Source organism: Oryzias melastigma, unplaced genomic scaffold (assembly GCF_002922805.2).
Source record: "Oryzias melastigma strain HK-1 unplaced genomic scaffold, ASM292280v2 sc00246, whole genome shotgun sequence".
NCBI classification, from domain to species: domain Eukaryota; kingdom Metazoa; phylum Chordata; class Actinopteri; order Beloniformes; family Adrianichthyidae; genus Oryzias; species Oryzias melastigma.
Window position 1 is genome coordinate 478,460 of NW_023416888.1, and position 17,494 is coordinate 495,953.

Here is a 17,494-nt window from a genome sequence, read left to right on the forward strand (position 1 = left end):
TTCAAACTCTTTCTGTCCACCACTAGAGGGCCTTACACTTTTCAAAAAGCAACAGCGCGTCAACTTGCGCTTCTTTTTATTTTCTAATCCCACCTATCTTTCTTTTTTTTTTTTTATACAGAGATATTTCTGTCACGCTTCACCCAATGAGCTCATTGACCTTCAGAGCGGTCAGCATTAAGGTGCAAATGCCTAATCCTACTCCCTGGATGGCTGAAACTTTCTTGATTGAAAACCTGTCGTTGTGGACTATTTCTACTGCAAGTGTGTGCGTTTCAAAAGCTGTTTGGGGGGTGCTGGGTTTTTGTCCACATTCAGGAGAACACAGATGAAGAGGGTGGAGCAGGAAAAAAGGAAAATGTGGCTGCACAGGTGAACCTTCTGCCGCTGATTGGCTTGCTCATCCAGGTACATGTAGAGCTGCGAGCCAGTGTGTTTTCGGACTTTCCAAAGCTAGAGCGTAAACCGGCCGTTTTTTCTTCTTCTGGCTTTATTATATTAGCATGACGTTTGTAAAGATGATGTTGTGTATTTCCGAGCGCTAGCCGCCCCGCTGCTTCTTCAGATCCACAATCAGTCACCGTTTTAATCTCCGACTCCACCACGTCTTACATGACAACAGCACCCTCTATTGGCCGGCGGTGGTATTACACTTCACCACACACATGATGTTAAAGGACATACTGTATAAAATGCTCACTGGTGTCCTGGACAGCTTACTCCCTAGTGAATGTTTTTTTTTTGTTACATAAACACAAACCAAAATCAAAATCAAAATAAAGGTCGATTCTATGTGCTTCACAGATCTCTGTTGTACAGAGATCTGCACAACAGAGATCCACTTCTTTGTGCCTCTTGCAGTTTCAATCTGTGTGATATTGTTTCCGTTGGGTAGATGTTGTTGATTGTTGATATTCATTGGTCCTTAGACGGGATCGTCTTGGTGCCCCAATTCCTGGTTAATGTTTTTTTGGCGGCTAGTGACATAATTTTAAATAAATATTTGTCACTTTGGTGGATTGAGTTTCCTGAGAACATGTACAGATAAAATAGTTCTGGTACCAAAGGAATTGTATATCCAAGCACTTTGCATGTTAGATCACCCACCATCCTCCAAAAACCTGTTACATTCGGACACTTCCAGAATATGTGTGAATGGTCAACATTTATTTCTCCACATCCACGCCAACAGCTTTGATTTGTTTTTAACTGTTTGTTCTTTAGTTTAGGCGTTATGAAATATCTTATAAGATTCTTCCAGGCAAACTCTCTCCATGTTCGAGATCCAGTGGTGGTATGATGGTGTCTCCACATGTCAAACCAATCCTGTTCAGTTATCTTTATATTTAGTTCTTTTTCCCAGTTATCTTTTACATTTAAAGTTGTGTTTTTATCATACTCTTTTAAGGATTTATACAGTGTACTAATCAGTTTAATATTGTTGTCTTTATACGCCTTTATTATTGTTTGAACTAACTCACACTCATCTCCTGAGGAGTTGCTCTGTATCACAGTCTTATAATAGTTTCTCATTTGTAAGTATCTAAAAAAATCCTGTTTTCCATGGTTGAATTGTTTAGTCAAATTCTCAAAACTCTCCAGCTGCCCTTCTTTTTCTAACAAGCACCATGCTGTTATTCCTTTTGTAGTCCAATATTTATAAGTATGGTCAAATTCTGCTGGTTTAAATTGCCTGTCATATGCTACCCATTTTAGTTTTTTGACGCCATTTAAGATTTTATATTTTTGAAGTAGTTTAAACCATACAATTAGTGTATGATTTGTTATAGGGTCTAGATGCATTTTCTTTGTTTCATATAACTCTTTATCTCCAATAATGTTTTGAATGGGTTCTTGTAATGTTCACATTCTATATTTTTCCATTTTCCGATATAATATGGATTACACCAACAGCATATGTATCGTAATTGTGAGGCAATATAGTATTCTCTCAGTTTTGGAAGTGCCATTCCTCCTTTGTTGTTTGGAAGCTGGAGGGTGCCATGTTTTATTCTGGATCTTTTATTATCCCATATGAATCTATTTATTATCTTTTCCTACCTTGTAAATTGGGCATTAGTGACCGGTGTTGGTAGAGCTTGGAATAAAAATAAAAACTGAGGCAAAATGTTCATTTTTACTATTTCAATTCTCGAGCTGAGGTCTAGTGGAAGTGTTGACCATTTTTTAATGTCTTTTTGTATCTTTTCTTGTACTTCTGAATAGTTTTTAATGTTTACATTTTAAAAGTCTAATGTTATTTCTACCCCTAGGTATTTAATACTATTCATATTCCAGTTGAATTTGAAATTATTTTCAATACATTTAGAGGGACTGTAGTTGAATTTTAGAATTTGAGTTTTTAAAATATTTATTTTATAGCCCGATAATTTTCCAAATGTTTCTAACATTTTCATAAAATGAAGAATTGATGATTCTGGTTGTTCAAGGTACGTTATTAAATCATCGGCAAACAATCCTATTTTATCTTCAACACTATTCATTAAGACTCCTCTAATTTCAGGTTTTTCGCAAATTGCCTGTGCCAGAGGCTCAATAAAAAGAGCAAATAGAGTCGGGGAGAGCCCACAACCCTGCCTTGTTGATCTTTCCAATTTAAATCTTTCTGTTTGGTTCCCATTTATTTTAATTCTAGCAGTTGGTTGTGAATATATTGTTTTTTTTGTTTCTATTGATTTATTATTAAATCCCATTTTTTCTAAGGCTAAAAATAAAAATTTCCAATTAACAGAGTCAAAAGCTTTTTCTGCATCTATACTTAAGAGAACCGTACTTCTATGTTCTCTTTGGGCTCTTTCAGTTATGTACAAGGTTCTCCTAATGTTATCGTGTGTCAGGCGATTTTTTATGAATCCTGTTTGGTCTTCATCAATAAGGTCAGGTAGAAATGTGTTTATTCTATTTCAAATTATGGATGTATACATTTTGGAATCTATATTTAGTACTGAAATAGGTCTATAATTAGTGCACAACTGCTTGTTTTTTTCCCTGGTTTTAAAATAACTGAAATAATTGCTTCGTACCAGGAAATAGGCATTTTATTCTTTTGTAGGGTCCAGTTTAAAGATCTATGTAATATTGAAGTCAGCTCATTTTTAAATAATTTATACCACTCAGCTGGGAACCCGTCACTGCCTGGTGATTTATTTGTTTTCGTAGAATTTATGGCTTTTATTATTTCCTCTTCAGTAATTTCAGCATTAAGTAGTTTATTTTGATTCAATCCAATAAATGGCAGATCTATGTTTTAAGAAAGTTTCTTTTATCTTGATCACTGGCTGAAGGAGGTTGTGAATATAGGTTTTTATAGTAATTAATNTAATATTTCCTCTTCTGTAATTTCAGCATTAAGTAGTTTATTTTGGTTCAATCCAATAAATGGCAAATCTATGTTTTCCAGAAAGTTTCTCTTATCTTGATCGCTGGCCGAGGGGGGTTGTGAATATAGATTTTTATAGTAATTAATGAATATTCTTTCAATTTCCTCCGGATTATTTGTTACTTTATTAGACTCTGGATCAATGACTTCATAGATTGTATTTAGTGCTTGTTGTTTTTTAATTCTTTTGGCTAACAATTTTGTAGATTTAGGTCCAACTTCCTGATAACTGTGTTTGAAATAAATCATCTTTTTTTCTATTTCTTCCTCTAACATGTAATTGATTTGATTTTTAGTATTTTGTATTTGCTGATATATTTCTGATGTATTTCTTTTTATAAACTGCTGTTCTAGTTCTTTTAATTTTACTGAATATTCTTCATATTTTTTAATTTTCTTTTTCCGTAGCCATGTTGTTTTTGCAATTAGTTTCCCCCTAATTACTGCTTTGAGAGTATCCCATAATACTGTAGAGTCTACTGCTCCATTATCATTATCCTCCATATATTGTTTTATATCAGTTTTTATATCTTTTATGATTGCTTCATTGTTCAGAATTCCANGCAGCTTCCGCGCTGAATCTTCAATCCGGTTCAAGATTTCCACGCGCGCTCAATGCGTGCCGACTTGTACGTGGAGCTCACGACCCGACTTAAAAACCCGCGTAGCAACGTGCGCTCACGTGCGCTCCAGACGCACGGGCAGGAATTCTGCTGTGCGCTGACTCAGACGGCGTGGAAGCATCTACACTCATCTCACAACAACTGGAAAACGTAAAGGATGTTTGCGTCATGTTTGTCCTCCTACAGAAATCGTATTAAAACAAAAATATTGTGGCAGCCTGACTGTTAATTTAGAAATAGTTCCTTGTTAGTGGGTGGAGTTAGTGTCTGTTCTTGTGTTGCATTATGGGACTTGAGTGTTTTACCGGCACCATGAGTGAGAGTGGTGTGTGTATGAGTGACGCTCCTCACAGTGTCTGCTGTTCAGTGGTTCAATACTGTTACATGCTTGGTGATCTAAATGTTGACACCATCCGATTTACCTAGTCTGCGTGTACGTTACTTCCTCCAAACACTTGGGGTCGTGTAATATATGGGACACAAGTGATCTCTGGAATCAAACCTGCCAGTCATCTGCTTGGTTCTCCTCCCACCCAAATCACTATATTATATTTCCTTCCAACATTTTTTATTAATTTCAAACATTTTTGAAAAAGCGCCTATGAGCCGCAAGGGAGTGCTTGAAGAGCCGCATGCGGCTCCGGAGCCACAGGTTGCCGACCCCCGACCTAGACAATGACCAACTCAAAATAAAAAACAAAAAACTGTACAACCTGAACATCAAAACGAACTGTGACTTCCACATGGAGAAAAGGTCCTTCTCTCCTCTCTTGTCCCTGTTGGTGGGTTGGCAGGATGTCCCCATTCCGGATGGGGGTCTGCTCCTAGACATGAATCTAGTATTGTCCAACATTCCTTCGTCTTCAGTCTGTAGGCTCCGTCTCGGCCTTTTCATTGAAATCCGCTCTGTTTGTAGTTTCCTTGAAGTTATTTCCTTTGGTATTCCTGGAGCTTCTCGTGTGCACGCCACGCTGTTCCTCCGACGCGCTGCCAGCCTTCTGCTGCTCTGGTCTGTTCCGGTCTCCCGCTGCTTTCGCTGTCCGGTATGCTAACGCCGATCCCTCTCTTGTTTATATCCTGCGCTGCTTCCATCGCGCTGCTGTAGCTTTGGACGCCTTCTTTCCAATGAATCCTCAGTCTGGTGTATGGGGTTTGAAAACAGATTCCGCGCTCCTTCAGAACTTTTTTAATGTCTGAGTATGAGCGCCTTTTTTGTACGATTTCCACGGGGTAATCGTGGNTCGCGAGTTTTGAACGATTCGTTCACGACTCGCACATCACTAGTTGGCAGTACCGCGGCTCTTTGTTTTAGTCCGTAAACTTAAAATCCTACATTAATCTGCATTTCACAGCAAAATTACTAGTTCTCACCAAGTATTGATATTATATTTTCATTTAAAGAGGCTGTTGCGCTGAGGGTTTGAGTCGCGTGACGGAAGTGTTGAGCAAACAGGGCGCGTTGCGTCGGACTTGTTTTAGCGACGCACACAGATCATTCAGGAAAAAGCACCGGCGAGATACAGGCTCAGTAGCGCGTGTAAAGCATGCCTACCTGTAAGCATTTATCCTCCACCTGTAGCAGAGGCAGCCGGTAAGAAGTGACTCTGAGCGCTGGAATGACCGTGATCACTTATTTCCTGATTGATCGGTGTCCTGTGGGAAGGTGGCTGTGTGCACTTCAGGTACCCGTGGGAAAGTATTGAACATAAAGTAAACGAACGTTGTTTATTGCTATTCTGTAATATATTTGAATTTGTAATTATTTATTGCCATTATTATGTGTGTTTTAGGGTTTTTACCTGTTGACTGCTAACTGACCAAATGGAAAATAAACAAAGATTGGAAAAATAATCTCAAGTGGCAGTCTGAGTAAATCAGCCTTCAGTTTGTCGACAAATTAGGTAACAGTTGACAGAGGATGAGATAAGAAGATGATAAAAAATAGTTTAAGCCAGACAGTGGAATTAGAAAAAATGTTATGTTGAGCTGGAATGCTTTATGAGACGTTTTTCATTCACATTAAACTTTAATATTTGTCAGTGAATGCACACATTTTGATTCAAAAGGAAGAGAAAGAATGGTGAAAGAATTGATCATCAGTTATGAATAAAATATGTAATTTGTTCATGAATGTTTGAGGTCATTTTATGTGATTATTGGAGATTTGTTGACATTGTTATTGTAGAAGAATAAATGATATTGTTGTGATTCTACCAACAGATAAACACATGTGCATTGTGTCTCTACTCTATCCAACAGAACACATGTCCTCTGAGCTGCGACTTCGAGGAGAAACGCTTTAATGACTGCATTAGCTTCCCAGCCCAGAAGATTCTCCTGCTGAAGAGGAGGAGTCAGAGAAGAAAACTGCCCATTGGAAGCTACTTTCAACTTTGAACCAATCCATGGATCATACACAGAGTGACAAAGAGGAAAGGTAAGAGGAGCTTATTCTAAAGAAACAGCCTCGCGCTGCTGAAAGGCGGATGTAATCAACGTGAATCAGCCGATTCTGCAGCGAAAAAACAAACAAAAAAACGTTTTTCATACGAGCTCTCCACCAATATGTAATGCTTAGAACGTAAAATATTGAAGAACTTTGAGGATAGAAAACTGTGGAGAACATTTTCAGATTCTGTTGTTAAATGATCCAAAACAGCAGTGATTTTTATCCTTTTATGTTGTTTTACTGCTGAACCAGAAGATTGATTAAAAAAAAAAAAAAGTTTAAAATGACAAACAACATTTCTTTCCATCTGAATCTTTGTGTGTTTTAATCAGTTTTGTTCATTTTGATCTCCTGTTCTAAATAAATGTATAAATGATGATTAAATACAAAAAATTTTAATTTTCATCCATCCAGTAAATAGACATACACATGGCAATAAACATATTAAAAAGTAAGAATCGTGATTCGATTCGTGAATCGTTGAGCTTGATTCGTGAATCGAATCAGATCGCCACCTAAGCAATGATCCACAGCCCTAGTTGTGATGATTTGTTGTTTTATGGTCACAGGTGTTTGCTATGTTTGAAAGTAAAAAATAAAAATGCTAGAAAACATATCATTGTGGCTTTAATGCACCGTCCAAATTTTTTCTTCTATTCTATACAAGTAAAAGCAATTATATACTTTGCCTCTGAATGGCAAGTAGACAGTTTTGAAAAAGAATTACTTTTCTGCATTAGGCTTACTTAAATAAAAATCTGGCCAAGTGGATCGAACCTTTTGCCATTTTTTTTCATTTTGAGGAAACATAAATGACAACTGGGAACTGGGGCATTATTTCAGTTGAAGGGGAATTTAGGCAAACATGGCTTCGTGCATGTGTGGTGATTTGTGCATATTTTTTCGAAAGATTTTTGTGTAAAAGTTTCAAGCTGTTGTAATTTTAATTGGTGCATGTTTAAATTGTATTTTGTATTTTTTTGTAATTCTTTTACCTATGCACAAAAAAAAATGTTATGAGTAACAAGTCAAGAATATACACACACAAATCCAAAGTTATGCTCCCACAAATCGGAGTGAGTCCATTTTCTCTCCATGCTTGTGAGTTATCGTACAAAGTTATGTTCTGCCACCACCCTGCTGTCTTTGCTGTGTTTAAAAGCTTGTTTTTTGACACAGTCTAAACAGCCCCCTGCTTCTTTTGTGAGCACTTGGGTCTGACACAATAGAGGCACTATTATGCACCTGACTGATTATGTTTTATGCTAAATGTTTGTTCCCCCCCTTGTGTCGCTGAGCACTTCAGCTTGGACCGCTTTGCCTTGTGGGCCCACAATGGGGTAAGTTGACAACACTGGTCGTATTTGATGCTGACAGCCTTGCCCAGCACAAAAAGTTTCAAAGCAAATCTATTCTTTTTTTTTTTTTTTTAAATGTGCCCCAGGTCCAACTGAATGATGATGGAGGGATGGTCGTTCTGGCTTCTCTGCTCTGGGAGTACGCCTCCTAGCATCTGGTGGAGCCAGTCGTCCAGGCGCCGCCTTCTGCGTCTTCCCGGCCTGTTGCCCAGCGAGTCACTCCTAAGGTGGTTGTGAGGGGGCACAGCGTACAACCAACCCTTTTGAGTAAACTTGCAAGGTTAGTAACCCAAAGGTATGGATCAGCTCATTTCATACAAATGAAATCATTTTGTCAGTTTTAAACTTGTCAGTGTGTTCAAGGTGAACGCAGTTTCCTGAAGCCCAGACCAGAAAGCAGCATGTGCAGTGCAGGTTGGTGGTCCAACGGAACAGTCTGGTAGAAGTGTTCTCAGACAGCTCGTGCCAGGCTTCGCTGGAGGGCTGTGGGTGCATCCCAAAGGGCTGCCCCCCAGGCTCCAGGTAAGAAGATCACACATTAACCCTTCCGCTCTCTTTGGGGTCCAGTTGACTCCAACCACATATTGATATGTGATTTCTTCCATGACAAAGGTGGACAGGATTTTATGTCTGTCATGGACATTAGTGAAACTCAAAAATCAAAGATAAAAAAAAAGTTCAGCGCACTGTCTTGGGGGGTCCAGATGACCCCACTTTTAATGTAAACAAACTAAGGAGAGCGGAAGGGTTACAGTGTGTATTGGAGAGGTAAAAAATAAAAATTTTCAAGTGAATTTTTTTTTTTCGGTTTAAATTGGGAGTAACACATTTGATAATTTGTGATTTTGATTGTGTTCTTCTGTTTTTCCACTAAGGTGGAGGTTCCCAAACACGTGGAGGTGAAACCCCGGCCTTCACCTGCCAGGTGTGCCAGGAGGGAGCGGGTGCCAGCTCAAGTATATAATGATGGTGGTTTTATTCTGTCAAAATGCTTGAGCATGTAATTTATGTTGGCATGATATTAAATACGTCTCATGTTTCTGTCCAGGACCATGTGGGGGTGACACCAAGGTCACCTACCAAGGACGTGGGGATGGACAAACCCATGGACCAGGTGAGGGGACGGGGCTTAATATTGTCTTTTGGAGTGATATTCACCTTTTTTTTTTAAGTTTAACGTGTTATTATGGCCCGCAGCAGCAGTCTACTGACTGCAAGGACCATATTGTTTTTGCTTTAACATTCTATCTTTCTGCGCCTTTGAGCCAAAATTTCACCCCCGTTAACGGAAGCGTTAAAAAATCAAAATGGGGGCGCTGGGCCTCGCTGCCACCCCGCAGGTGAGTCAGGTGCCAGTGTTGCCAAATTTCTCCTCCTCTCCTGGGCATGTGCTGGAAGCTTATCTTCCAGTCTTCTAAGAATCAGCATCAGACGAAGAGGGCACAGATTGGCTGGTCTCACAGTGTTTCCTGATTGGTCAACAGGTGCTGGTTCCTCAGAGAACGTGCTGCTGGAAGAAGGATGCGGTAGGGACAGAGAGAGAGGGATAAGGTCTGCAGGCCTGGGAGAAATTTTGCTCCAAATTTTTATTTTTTTTATACAGAGATAATTCCGTCACGCTTCGCCCAATGGGCTGCACGGTGGCACAGTGGTTAGCGCTCTTGCCTCACAGCAAGAAGGCCCTGGTTCGAATCCAGGCTGGGACCTTTCTGTGTGGAGTTTGCATGTTCTCCCCGTGCATGCGTGGGTTTTCACCGGGGACTCCGGCTTCCTCCCACCGTCCAAAAACATGCTTCATAGGTTAATTGGTGACCCTAAATTGCCCCTAGGTGTGGATGTGATGGTGAATGTGTGTGTGATTGAGGCCCTGCGACAGACTGGCGACCTGTCCAGGGTGAACCCCGCCTTCGCCCATCAGCAGCCGGGATAGGCTCCGGCACCCCCGCGACCCCAAAAGGGACACAGCGGTCAAGAAAATGGATGGATGGCTTCGCCCAATGAGCTCATTGACCTTCAGAGCCGTCAGCATTAAGGTGCGATTGCCTAATCCTACTCCCTGAATGGCTGAACCTTTCTTGATTGAAAACCTGTCGTTGTGGACTATTTCTACTGCAAGTGTGTGCGTTTCAAAAGCTGTTTGGGGGGTGCTGGGTTTTTCTCCGCATTCAGGAGGACACAGATGAAGAGGGTGGAGCAGGAAAAAAGGAAAACGTGGCTGCACAGCTGAACCTTCTGCCGCTGATTGGCTTGCTCATCCAGGTACATGGCCTAGAGCTGCGAGCCAGTGTGTTTTCGGACTTTCCAAAGATAGAGCGTACTGGTTAACCGGCCGTGGTTTTGACACTTCTAGCAGCTTATGGCCACACCTCCCTGAGAGCGCCCGATCTCGTCTGATCTCGGAAGCTAAGCAGGGTTGGGTCTGGTTAGTACCTGGAAGGGAGACCGCCTGGAAATACCAGATGCTGTAAGCTTTCAAACTCTTTCTGTCCACCACTAGAGGGCCTTACACTTTTCAAAAAGCAACAGCGCGTCAACTTGTGCTTCTTTTTTTTTTTTTTCTAATCCCACCTTTCTTTCTTTCTTTTTTTAATACAGAGATAATTCTGTCACGCTTCACCCAATGAGCTCATTGACCTTCAGAGCCGTCAGCATTAAGGTGCGAATGCCTAATCCTACTCCCTGAAAGGCTGAACCTTTCTTGATTGAAAACCTGTTGTTGTGGACTATTTCTACTGCAAGTGTGTGCGTTTCAAAAGCTGTTTGGGGGGTGCTGGGTTTTTCTCCGCATTAAGGAGGACACAGATGAAGAGGGTGGAGCAGGAAAAAAGGAAAACGTGGCTGCACAGCTGAACCTTCTGCTGCTGATTGGCTTGCTCATCCAGGTACATGGCCTAGTGCTGCGAGCCAGTGTGTTTTCTGACTTTCCGAGGCTAGAGCGTACTGGTTAGGGAGGCAATCAGGTGCATCTGTGGCAGGTGTGAGTTTGTCTCTGGAGGTTTGTTGTTTTTTTTTTGCTGGTGCTCTGTTTTCTCTTGGGTGTTTTTGTCTAGTTTTGACTTCCTTTCTTGGTTTCTTCTCTCCTCACAGTCTTTGACTGTTGGAGGCGGGGGGGGTTTCATGGGTTTCATGTGTTTTTGCTCCTTATTATTTAGGGCTTTTTTCTGGTCCCTTTTGGGGTAGGGAGGTGTCAGGGGAGTGTTGTTAGTTAGTTTTTTTTCTCACCATGGCATCGGCTGGTGGTTCTTTTGTGAAGAGTGGAGCGGTTGGAGTAGGAAGGGAGATTTCAGCCGGGGGTGCGGCGGTCGGAGGGACGGGGGGTGGGGAGAGCAAGAGTGGAGTAGTTCGTGCTGCTGGGAGCGTTTCGCCTGTGGGAGTTAAATATGAGAAGGACTTGACGGTCCAAGTTTAATTGGTGGGTGACGATCAAGTTTCTGTTGTGGAATTGCTTAAGTATTGTAAATTGCTGTGTGGTGGTGTTGTGGCCTGTAGGGCGGTGGGGGAGAAACGTTTTGAAGTGACGCTCTCTAATGTGGTAGGTAGAGATAGATTGTTGGATGGTTTCAAGATTAAAAATACAAAAGTTTTGGGGACAAGTCTCACAAATAATGAGCTTATGGTCTCGTTTTTGAGTTTGTCGGCCTACATACATGATTCGGAGGTCTTGGAGAAGCTGCACGGTTGGGGAGTGTCTGCAGTGACGCCGATCATGAGACGGATGTGGCCGGGGACGAGCGTGGCGGATGGTACGCGCTTTGTCAAAGTGAAATTTAGCGAAACTGTACAATCTCTTCCATATTCGGCTAGGTTCCAGACTGCGTCAGGGCCTGAGTTTTTTAGGGTTCTGCATGACAAGCAGGTGAAGGTGTGCAGGATCTGTCTTCAGCCTGGGCACATTGTTAGGGAATGCCCTGACTTTATGTGTCACAAATGTGGGGTACAGGGCCACTATGCTAGAGAGTGCAAGATGACACCCACTTTTTGCACTGTGTGCAAGTCTATCATGGAGCACTGCCTCTGTTCGCAGGATGAGAAGACGGGGGTTGCGCCCACTGCAGGTTCACCGCAGAGAGTCAGTGCATCAGAGCCTGATCATACCCTGACTACGGACAGCTTGAAGAAGCTGTGCTCCCAAGGAAGGAGGCGGATTTTGTGCAGGCGACCGAGGGGGAAGGCGTTCTCGGTATTCAGGAGGTGGATGAAGGTCCCAGTCTGGTCCGAGCGGCGGGGGTCTCTGAGGCAGACCAGCTGTCGATAGCCGACGTTCCTGTGAAGGAGGGTGGACAGCTCCAGAGTGCTGCCGCTGCTCCTATCCAGGCGGGGGGGACTCCCAGAGTGGGTCCTACCCCGATGATGTCTGATTCCGTAAAGGGGGGAGCTCTGCATGTGATCGCTGGCTCTGCCCCTGTCCGGACAGGAGGGGTGATGAACCCTGTCCTGGAAGAAGCGTCTGGAGGTCTCAGGGCGCATGCTTCTTCCTCGAATTATGGAGAGGTCCATGATTCTGAAGAGGTGAGCTGCCGTGATTTGCGAACGCAACGTGTGACATCTTTACCCCCTCGGCAGGAAGAGCCTGTGGACCAGTCTCAGAAGATGGTCGTTGATGATGTGGTGGATGACACCTTGGACATGGCTGTTTTAGGGTGAGCGCAACGGAGGAGGCGAGACTCTAAACGACTGCGGAGACAGAGGCAACAGACAACATGACAGGTTTGTGGGTTTCTTTTTGTGCTTTTCTTGTAATAATGTTCAGTATTTCCAACCTAAACATTAGAGGAGTGACCAACGAAGCCAAGATAGGTGGAATTTTTGCAACATCGTGTGGCATAATCTGCTTGCAGGAGCTGCGCTGGACAGTGGAGGTTTTTGAGAAGACTCGGAGGCGGTGGGAGGGTCCTGCCTTTTATGCAGTTGGTCCTGAGAGGACAGCGGGGTCTCTGTGTTTGTGAGACAGGGTGTTTTTGACACAGTGGCCCTGGTGGAGACAGATCCTGAGGGGAGGAAACTAGTTTTGGATGTTGTGTGGGGAGACAAGAAGTTGAGGGTTTTTAATATTTATGCTTCAAATGAACCGGGAGAACGTAAATTGTTTTTTCGTTCGTTAAGACCATTACTTAACGAGAACTCTTTGCTGATTGGAGATTTTAACACTGTATTATCGAAGCTAGATCTATCCAGGAATAATGTCCATAAGTGTGATGTGACCAGAAGTGAGTTGTTCTCTCTTATGCTGGATTTAAATATTATTGATGTGTGGAGAGTGAGGAATCCTGATAAGAGGGAATTCTCGAGAAGACAAGTGGTGCAGGGCAAGTTAAAACAGACACGGATTGACTTGGTGCTTGCAGGTCATGTGGCAACATCTCTCGTTTCTGATGTTTCTTATGATTTTTGCACATGGAACGATCACACTAAAATACAGGTGGTCGTGGGTGAGGTGAAAGGGCGTTCTAATGGTGGGTTGTGGATTTTAAATAACAGTGTATTGACGGAGGAGAGTTATGTCAACAAGGTGAGGACACTGCTTCTTTTTAGTGCTGAGCAGTTACCTGAGGTGGATGATGTTTTTAGTTGGTGGGCAGGACTGAAGGTGAAATTGAAGAAACTGACAGTAGCGTATTGAAAGAGGAGGAAACGGAAGGTACTGGAAGAAGAAAAGTGTGCGAGGGACATACTGAACACGGAGGCTGCCTTGCTAGCGGAAGACCCGATGAGGGATGCGGCTGTGTATACTGCGGCCCTCTCACACTTGCAAAGGTTTGAGTTTGAGCGGTGTAAAGCTGCTGCTGTACGAGCAAGGGTGCGGGACTTCACTGACGGTGAGAGGTCCTCTGCTTTTTTTCTTGGTTTGGAGAAAAACAGGCAGGAGAAAGCCGTCATCAGAGCCCTAAGAGACAAAGATGGGGTGCTGTGTGTCCAGCCAGAGAAAATTTTGAAAGGAGTAGAGTGGTTTTACTCCGATCTCTTCCGTGAAAGAGGTTGTGATGTGACTGCAATTGATGAGTGTCTGCAACATGTCAACTCCAGATTGAGTGAAGAGGAGGTGGGGGTGTGTGAGGCTGATGTTTGTGGGGCAGAAATTAGAACAGCTATTATGAGAAAGCATAATAACAAATCCCCGGGTGCGGATGTATTGACTGCTGAATTCTATAAAGCGTTTCAGGCTGAGTTGTTGCCGATTCTGCAGCAGCTGTTCGCTGCTTTTTTCAGGGGGCAGGCCCCACTGGCGTTTTTTTGCTTGGGAACTGTCAAGCTGATATATAAACGGAAGGGTGAAAGGTGTGATTTGGCTAACTACCGGCCTATCACTCTTTTGAATCTGGACTATAAGATCCTGGCTTCAGTCTTCGCAGGAAGGATGAGAGAGGTGATTCCCTCTTTTCTTTCATCCACGCAAGCGTATGGTGTGCCGGGGAGAGATATAGTAGATGTGATTCTGTCCTTGAGGTACTCTGTTGGGCACACGGCACAAAGCGTTGTCTTGAGTGTGGATTTTGTTAAGGCTTTTGACAAGGTGGAACATTCTTTTTTATGGCATGTGTTGGATCGTTTTGGTTTTGGGCCTTTGTTTGTCTCACGTTTAAAATCTTTGTATGACTCAGCGACTAGTCTGGTGGCGTGCAACGGTTTGCTGACTGGTGTGTTTGGAGTGCAGAGGTCGATCCGGCAGGGATGCCCGCTGTCAGCAATGCTATACAGCCTGACGGTTGAGCCTTTGGCTCTACTGGTGAATAAGACTAGCAATATCTCCGGCGTGATCACACCAGCTAGAAGTGAGGTGAAAATTTTTCAGTATGCTGATGACACGACTCTAGTGTTGCGAGATGAGCACAGTGTTGATGCTGCGTTAAAGCGTTTGACACTTTTTTGTGGCGCCTCGGGGGCAGAGGTAAATTTTATGAAGTCTGTGATTTGGTTTTTGGGGGATCGGACTGGTACACGGAACGGGTGGGGTTTTAGGGAAGCAGAGGGAGGTTTCAAGGTTTTGGGAGTTTGGTTGAGTGGAGACTCGCATCAAGTGGCTCTCAAAAATTGGCATGGAGTGCTTTCAAAGATTTCTGGGATTTTGTCCTTATGGAAGTTAAGAAGATTAACATGGAGGGGGAAGGTGGTTGTTATTAATTGATTGGCAGGGGCTTCGTTAAATTATATCTTATCTGTTCTTCCCCTGTCAAGCACATTGCTGAGTAGGATAGATGGGGTGTTTTCAGGATTCCTCTGGGGGTCTAGAGCAAGTCAAATCGCCAAAGGAACAATGGCCAAAGTCATTCACAAAGGTGGACTGCGTTTGGTGGATGTGGGTGCAAGACGGGAAGCTCTGAGGTTAAAGATGGTGAGTAGACTGTTAGACAAACATGTAACTCACGTATGGAAGGATTTTGTGGTAGGGGAACTTGAGAGAGACACGAGTCGGGGATTAGGCATTTTCTGCCAGGGGTGGGGGAGTGTGCAGGTGGGGCTAGACCAGTTTGTGGCAGAAATGGTTAAAGCTTGGAGGGGGGTTGGTGGATTAGTAGCGCAATATGTCTCGTCTCCAGACCAAGTATTGCAACAACCCCTTTTCAGGAATAGTGCGCTATCGATGACTGGTGTCTCATTTGTGTGTAAGGCACTGGAGGAGAGTGGCTGCATTGTGGTGAGGGATATTGTAAACGGTGGGGTATTGTGTGACGAATCAGTGATATTACGTAGGTTTTGTGGAGGGATGGATAGCGGGAGGAGACATAGGACCAGGAAAACTTACAGGAGAATAGTTGAGGCTTTCCTCCAGCAGTGGCTAAGGTTATTGAGGGGCAGAGGATTCTCAACATTACAAGGGAAAGGTCTCTCTTTCAGAGTGGTCCACAACGGGGCGCCTAGAGAGGTGTGGGAGGTTCCAACCAGGGCCTGGTCTAAGATGGTGACTGAGAGGTGGACCAGAGTCCCATGGGCAGAACAGGTTTGGGGGAAGGCATTTCCTGGACAGGATATGTCTAGCATGTGGGTGAGTCTGAAGAGGAGTTTGTCCCCACACATGGTATGGGATATGGACTTCAGACTGCAACACAGAAAAATTTACTCTAGTGTGGTGCTCCATCAGATTAATAGAGCGCAGTATAGCAGGTTGTGCCCAGTCTGTGGCATTGTACCTGAAACACTGGCCCACATGGTTTTGGACTGTCATGTGGTGGTTGGTTTCTTGCAGAGGGTGCGACAGATGGTGCGAGACCGCTGCCGTTTTTCCTGGGCATCTGCTGGAGACTGGAGGTGGGCGATTCTTTTTGGGGTCGACAAGGAGAAACGGGAGAAAGGCTGGCGATTGGTCGACCTTGTACTGGCGTATGGGAGATATGTCGTCTACGTGGCAAGGACAAGAAGGATGAAAGAAGGCCGGTGTGTGGACAGGTGGCACCTGCTTCATCATCTTCTAAGGGCCCACCTCCTGCTGCTCTACAAGACAGGACTGGACTTCACAAAGGGGGCGCCGGAGGGACAAACTTTGTTTAGTGTTGATCAGAGTGGACTTCATGTTTTATTTTGAAAATTCGTGATGTTTTTCTGTTTGTTTCTTTATTTTCAGGTCTTGACTTGTTTTTGATTCACTGATTATGTTTGTCTTGGTTATGGTTTGTTAATATTTGTGTATCGTTTTTTAAAATTTTACAATTAAAAAAAAAAAAAAAAAAAAGGGCGCCCGATCTCGTCTGATCTCGGAAGCTAAGCAGGGTTGGGTCTGGTTAGTACCTGGATGGGAGACCAGGTACTAACCAGTACTAATCCCACCTTTCTTTCTTTTTTTTTAATACAGAGATAATTCTGTCACGCTTCACCCAATGAGCTCATTTACCTTTAGAGTCGTCAGCATTAAGGTGCGAATGCCTAATCCTACTCCCTGAATGGCTGAACCTTTCTTGTTTGAAAACCTGTCGTTGTGGACTATTTCTACTGCAAGTGTGTGCGTTTCAAAAGGTGTTTGGGGGGTGCTGGGTTTTTCTCCGCATTCAGGAGGACACAGATGAAGAGGGTGGAGCAGGAAAAAAGGAAAACGTGGCTGCACAGCTGAACCTTCTGCCGCTGATTGGCTTGCTCATCCAGGTACATGGCTTTCGAGCTGCGAGCCAGTGTGTTTTCAGACTTTCCAAAGCTAGAGCGTACTAGTTAACTGGCCGTGGTTTGGACACTTCTAGCGGCTTACGACCACACTTTCCTGAGAGCGCCCGATCTCGTCTGATCTCGTGAGAATCAAGGTCACTACCCTGCAGAAGGATGTGGGAGCTGCCCATCTCCAAAACGTGTGAACCCAAATTGCTATTACCTCATGAGGACACAGAAACTTCAACCTGAAACATGATTGGATATGCAAATGCCTGAAATGCTTATGTCATCTGGCAATAAAACCAGCCTGTTGCTTCTGGACGACAGGATTTTAAAGCACAAATTTGTGCAGAATCTAATCCTCCCGTGGCAAAGGTGAAACGTACAAACGGGGTTTGTCTGAATCTATCGCCATTATCTGAACAGCGTTCCTGACTCCGGACCCAACAAAAAGAGAACTGGGAGTTCTCCTTTCAACAGGGGGTGCTGGGTTTTTTCTCCGCATTCAGGAGGACACAGATGAAGAGGGTGGAGCAGGAAAAAAGGAAAATGTGGCTGCACAGCTGAACCTTCTGCCGCTGATTGGCTTGCT

The 17,494-nt window shown here is 43.5% G+C and overlaps 1 protein-coding gene and 1 non-coding gene across 4 annotated transcripts in view; both read left to right on the plus strand.

Moving 5' to 3' along the window:
- The first annotated feature begins 5,270 nt into the window (after positions 1-5,270).
- LOC112140649 overlaps positions 5,271-17,494 on the plus strand; it is a 16,811-nt gene continuing 4,587 nt past the window's right edge. The window contains exons 1-7 of one of the 3 annotated variants that reach the window (XM_024263650.2): positions 5,271-5,705; positions 5,814-6,460; positions 7,779-7,812; positions 7,917-8,110; positions 8,184-8,244; positions 8,706-8,786; positions 8,879-8,944. In XM_024263650.2, the coding sequence (XP_024119418.1) occupies positions 8,232-8,244; positions 8,706-8,786; positions 8,879-8,944 (160 nt within the window). In that variant the 5' untranslated portion in view covers positions 5,271-5,705; positions 5,814-6,460; positions 7,779-7,812; positions 7,917-8,110; positions 8,184-8,231. Of the gene's footprint in view, positions 5,706-5,813; positions 6,461-7,778; positions 7,813-7,916; positions 8,245-8,705; positions 8,787-8,878; positions 8,945-17,494 lie in introns of all 3 variants that reach the window. The other 2 variants (XM_024263651.2, XM_024263649.2) reach the window with 2 other exon arrangements.
- On the plus strand, positions 10,183-10,301 carry LOC112140658. The gene has a single exon (XR_002918221.1). It is a non-coding gene; the product is annotated as a 5S ribosomal RNA (ribosomal RNA).